This window comes from Oscarella lobularis, chromosome 6 (genome assembly GCF_947507565.1).
Source record: "Oscarella lobularis chromosome 6, ooOscLobu1.1, whole genome shotgun sequence".
Classification (NCBI taxonomy): Eukaryota; Metazoa; Porifera; class Homoscleromorpha; order Homosclerophorida; family Oscarellidae; genus Oscarella; species Oscarella lobularis.
Window position 1 is genome coordinate 3,540,906 of NC_089180.1, and position 6,216 is coordinate 3,547,121.

Consider the following 6,216-nt stretch of genomic DNA (forward strand, 5'->3'; position numbering starts at 1 on the left):
TCAAAAGCAAATCTGGGGAAGTTACTGCTCACCTCGATAGCTACTCCCCGTTCGTTTTTCAAGATCGGCAATACAGCCAAACTGTGCGCGCCACCAGCTGCCTTCTGTTAGTGAAGTCTGCTACGAGGAGATGTTCCAAGTGTGCATCATTTCGGTCTGCCCTGAGAGTCCTTCTCAGGCGATCTGTTTCTGCGGGCCCCGTAAACAAATACACTCCTAATGCAATCATGCGTACTCCAGTTCTTAAAAAAAATTGGCTGAATTGGCGAGCAAAAGGAAGTCAGATATGCAGAGCCTGCGCCGACTGAGGTCGACTGTTAGAAGTCTTCTGGAGAATCAAGGCGTAGCACTAGAAGATAACCTCTCACACGACATGGATTGTGTGATGAAGTCCTCTCAAGAAGAAATCGAGAAACTGTATCCAGAAGGATCGTTCCGTCGCCTTTTCTGGGATAAGCAGTTGAAGGCACAAAGCGTTAAGGGAAAACAGGGAAGGAGATGGCACCCGCTCATCCTTCGCTGGGCGTTGAATTTGAAAATGCGATCTTCAGGGGCATACCATGATATGCAGAGTGCAGGATTTATCACCCTGCCTTCAAAACGCACATCCCATTTCTTCCGTGAGTCATCGGGATTTCAAGTCCAAGTTAACGATCTGTTGGCTAAAGAGGCCAGCGTTTCTTCTGCAAGTTGTTATCAGAAAAATGTTGTTCTTGTATTCGACGAGTCGCGAGTTCGCGAGGACCTAGTGTTTGATAAGCACAAAGAAATAGTTCTAGGGTTCGTCGATCTGGAGAAAGTCGAGAATCAATAGCTGGAATTGGAGCGGTCAGTGAAGAAGGGCCTCAATATTGTCCAGGAGGTTGCCTCACATTTACTTGTCTTGATGGTGAGGGGCATTGCAACGTCGCTTCGATTTCCCTTTGCACATTTTTCCACTTCCGGTGCCACCTCCGTCAACTTATCGTCTATTTTGTGGGAAGCTGTTTAACATGTCGAAATGAGTGGGCTACACGTCGTGGCAATGACAGCAGACGGGGCTTCTCAGAACAGGAAATTTTTCAAGATCTGCTCCATTGAGGCTCCACACAAATCTGTCAATCCCTATAGTGCCATCCCTTCGCCACTGTACTTCTTTTCCGACGTGCCGCATCTACTAAAGACCACTCGCAATTGTTGGTCTCATTCCTATTCAGGAAATAAAACAAGGTCTATGCAAGTATTTCTTACGCATTTATTGCACTTAATACAGAAAATGCAAAAATTTCGTAGATAAACGGTCTGTACATTTCCTGGTCGCACCTTACGGAATTGTACCGACAAATGCAAGACACGTCCGGACGTGCAGGACAACTCGTGCCCAAAATTAGGGCAGAACACGTCAATCTCACCAATTTTTCACGAATGAGAGTAGACTTGGCAGCCCAGGTAAGTAATGTACTTCTGCGGCTCAATTTCAATTTTTTTAAGGTATTAAGTGAATCTGTTGCATCTGAAATGGAATTCTACGACATTCCTGAGGCACAGGAGACTATTCGATTTATTCGAATTTTCGACCATGCGTTCGACTGTCTAAATGTTCGAACTCTATTTGACAAATAGCCGAGTAGACGCGGATACACTCAAATTGGAGACGACCGATTTACCGTGAGTAAATCAGTGTTGAGACATTTTCAACCCTTTTTTCCAGTGGCTAGCGTCTGTGTTTTTGGCTTACCTCAAAGAGTGGGACACGTATGTCCAATCGCTACCAAACCTCACTCAGGGAGACAGGAATAGACTGACTCTGAGCAGAGAGACAATTTACGGATGGAGAATGACTGGTCAGACAAAGACGAACTCAACTATTAATCTCATTGCTCTGCACATCTAGTGGCGTCCTTTCTTGAACTAGCCCGCTCACTGCTGCGAGACTACTCAGAGGAAGACAACGTTTTTATTCTAAGCGAGCATTTCAATCAAGATCCGCTTGAGAATTACTTTGGACAACAAAGGGGAAGAGGAGGACGAAGTGACAATCCGTCGATTGTCCAATGCCTAAAGAACTCCTCTTCTATCAGACTCCAGGTACGCATATTTTTTCCGTAACATAACGTCTTTTGAAGAGATACGATATTCTAGAAATCAGTGTCGCAGACTGTTGCAAGAGGAAAATCAAGCAGACGACGACGTCTATTTCCAGAGGAAAATATTGATTCCACTCCACTCCCTAAACGCTCTAGGAAACCACCCGGGTACATATCTTTGCGCAAAATCAGTCACACGTGGTGTATTTACTTTTTTAGCAGCAGCATCTGACATATTAAGCAACACTGTTACCCCACTGCCCTAAGTGCGCCTGGTAGGATCTATCTGCTTCCTTAAAGACTTTGATTTAGACACAGCCTTCTTTTTTGCTACCTTGTACACCTCCAACATTGCCGAAGTTGTGGAGAATCCCCGTCTTGTAATCCACATGTGTACTAATTTGTCTAATAATGCTGCAGACTGCTCAGGCTCTGGTATATGTGGTGAGGATATTTTGTTCCACGCTGATATGACTTCACTATCACTCGTCACAGACCGCCTGAATTCATCTTTCCCTGATTCGCTCGACCTGATATGGTTGTGCAGGCCACTTCTGGTAATTCTCTCTATTGCTAGAAAGAAATCGAAGCATTCTGCGTTAATGTGAAAAAGAGACCCGCGATCAATCTTCTCTGTCCATTCTGATTCCCTCCTAGCCACATGCCCAACCTCCCTTTTCTCCATCATCCCTTCAAGACATGCCACGACGTATTTATCCTCTGCGCTCATTTTCTTCTTCTTGTATTGTCGAATAAGTTGGGCTGGAACAGATCCAGCAGCATAATGCAAAATACTCATTTCCTCGTGTGACAAGCCCAGTCTCTTCAACTGTGCCGTCACCCGATCCTTCACTGCTACATGACTGCACTAAAAGCTCATCAAAAATTCTTTGGTTGACAGACTGAGAGAGATATTGATCGTTCATGGGTATCCCAAGTGTCTCATACAGTTCACCCCAACAGTTATGTTAGCTTTCGGCGCAAGAGTGCCGCGTGTACACGGTTGGGCGCCAAACGCACAAAGACTATAAACCCGTTCGAGTCAGAGCTTCAAGAAGCCGCAACGACAGACCGCCCATACAAAATCCGAGACATGTTCGCCATCATGCTACACATGTGTCGAATTTCCGATCCACTCGCACTGTGGAACGCTCACAAGCAATCCATGGCCGAAGAGTACCTTCATGCTCAGCGACGACTTGCATCAAACAATACTTTGCCTTTCAGTGAAGCAATTTTCAATCGCGCACTCATTTACATAGAAGACAAATTACTTACTTTTCCCGGAGGCTTGCCGCTGAAAGATTACGGTTTACCTACGCCTGAAAGAGAAAATGCGAATACCAATCACTCATCAAGAGAGATTGCACCAGAATTTGCCTACCACGTTGACCTTCTCCGTTCGACAGTCACACGCGACGAGGCTGCGCTAACCGAAGATCAACGCAGAGCATACGACGCAATTCTACACTCGATAGAATCTCCAGAAGCCTCTGTCATTTTTTTAGACGCACCAGGAGGCACGGGAAAAACCTACCTTATTAATCTTATTCTAGCAAAAGTCAGATCCCAGGGACATGTTGCACTCGCCGTCGCCTCTTCGGGAATTGCTGCGACACTATTGACAGGTGGAAAAACTGCTCATTATGTATTCAAACTTCCTCTCAACATAACACGCTACGAAAATCCCTCCTGCCAAATTGGAAAGAACACCGATAGAACAACCTTACTTCGCCTAGCAAAAGTAGTCGTGTGGGACGAATGCACGATGTCAAATAAGAAAGCTTTTGAAGCCGTCGATCGGACTCTGCGCGATATTCGCGGAGACGATCGTCTCATGGGCGGCCTATCTTTCATTCTCGCCGGAGATTTTCGACAAACTTTGCCTATCGTTCCAAAGGGCACAAAAGCGGACGAAATTCATGCTTGCCTCAAGTCATCCGCCAAACTATGGCCACACGTTACCACCCTCCGTCTTCGCACCAACATGCGCGTTCATCTATTTGGCGACTCTGACTCTGGTGCATATTCTAATCTCCTCCTCGACATTGGAAGCGGCACAATTCCTACCAATCCTACTGATGGACTCATTGAAATCCCGTGCGGTCAACACCTTTCCTCCCTTCACGACCTCATTTCGGCAGTCTTTCCCGACCTCTCTACAAAGTACTCAGACACAAAATGGCTTTGCAAACGAGCCATATTAGCACCTACCAATGAAGCCGTCAACGAAATAAACGACACCCTCCTAACACACATTCCGACTCTCCAAATTGTTTATACCTCTTTCGACACTACCGTAGATGCCGACGATGCCGTCAACTTTCCTGTGTAACTCCTAAACTCGCTCAATCCTCTCGGTCTACCTCCCCATTACCTTCAACTAAAATTAGAATCACCACTTATGCTCTTTAGAAATATAGATGCGCCAAAGCTCTGTAACGGTACTAAATTGACCGTCAAACAGCTTCTTCCCAATGTTATCGAAGCAACAATATCGCAAGGGCACTACGCCGGGGAAACCGTCTATATTCCTAGAATACCTCTAATTCCTTCAGATACAACAGTTCCTTTTAAACGTCTCCAATTTCCTCTCAAACTCGCCTTTGCCATGACAATAAACAAGTCCCAAGGTCAAACTATAAAAGTCGTCGGTCTTTCCCTTCTCACTCTATGTTTCTCTCACGGCCAATTTTACGTCGCATGTTCGAGCGTCAGTTCTCCCCGAAACCTCTACATTTTGTCCGAAACACAGAAAACTGCTAACGTCGTATACACCAAAATCCTTTAGATTTTAAAATTTATCTTTACGCCATATCAAGCGCATCAGTAATAATGTAACTCTTTCACTCCCACTCCCCCCCCCCCCCCCCCTCCCCTCCCCCCTCCCTCGGGTCACGATGCGTATGGACCTCCCCGTGGTGTGACCTGGATAATGCTAACACATACGCCGTTCCTATAACTACTACCCGGGCGAAGCCGGGTGGCCTGCTAGTTTTTTCTAAGTATAGGTGCTGTAAACAGCGCGCGGGGGAGTGTCGTCCATGGCAAAGCGACAATCTACCATTCTCGGTTTGTGGAGCAGGCAAGAGAGCTCACCGAAACGAAAGGCTGCTGAAGAAGACGACGACACTGCGTCTGACTCCGATTCAGAAACAGGCCTCGTCAAAAGTGTTGATCAGCCAAATTCGACAGCGGAATCTTTGCCTTCGCCAGTCCTACTTGAAGATCTTACTTCAGCCTTTTTATTCTCCGTTTGCAGTTATCAGCAGAGTGTGTCGGATTTATCCAAGAATGCTTCTCAGCCTCCTACACAACCAAAATTTATATCTTATACTCCAAAGACTTTTGGAAAAAAGACGAGATCATTTAACCTGAACTGGTTTAAAAAGTATCCTTGGTTAGAGTACTCAGTGAAGGACGACGCTGTTTGCTGCTACGCCTGTCGTCATTTCAAAAAAATAAAACGTCAATTGCAACCCTGTTTGCATCCATGGGCTACAGAAATTGGAAGCATGCCACTGAAAAGAAAAAAGGATTGAAAAACACAGCGGATGCGCTTTGCACAAAGAAGCTGTTTAACTTTGGCGTAGCCTATCAAACGTCGGCACGGCAAATGATATCGCGAATTGCTTTGGCTCCGCTTTATCAGCGTGAAAAAAAGAATTGCAAAAAACTGACACTATTTAAGAACAGTGGCCAAAAATATTCTTCTCTGTGCAAAGCAAGACATTGCCTTGCGCGGTCATCGTGAAGGTAAAGGAAGTGCCAACGGAAGCAATTTCTTGAAAATGCTGTCACTTCTTGCAGAGCACGATCCAACTGTCAAACATCATCTTCGCGACGCTCCTAAAAATGCTCTTTATACTTCACCAGCTGTTCAAAATAGTTTATTTTTGCTGATCGCAAAGTCGGTTTAAAGCAGAATTGGCACAGAAGTTAGAACAGCAGAGTATTATTATATCCTTTTAGATGAAACCAATGATTTATCTCACAACGAGCAATTGAGTGTAGTTGTAAGGTACCTCGACAGTTTTGCGTGCATTCGTGAACGTTTTCTTACATACACTCGAGAAGAAAGTCTTAACGCTGAAAATTTGTCATAATATATTTTGGACGTCTTGTAGTCGCGCCTAACTCCCGCTCAGCC

The 6,216-nt window shown here is 45.3% G+C and overlaps 1 protein-coding gene across 1 annotated transcript; it reads left to right on the forward strand.

Annotated features, from left to right (window-relative positions):
• The first annotated feature begins 3,159 nt into the window (after positions 1–3,159).
• Positions 3,160–4,401, forward strand: LOC136188205 (ATP-dependent DNA helicase PIF2-like). Its single transcript, XM_065975929.1, has one exon. The coding sequence runs from the start codon at positions 3,160–3,162 to the stop codon at positions 4,399–4,401; it is 1,242 nt and encodes a 413-aa protein (XP_065832001.1).
• The last annotated feature ends 1,815 nt before the right edge of the window (positions 4,402–6,216 follow it).

Excerpts from the sequence above, each read along its gene's own strand:
- LOC136188205 (XM_065975929.1), top strand. The coding sequence starts at position 3,160 with ATGTTCGCCATCATGCTACACATGTGTCGAATTTCCGATCCACTCGCA.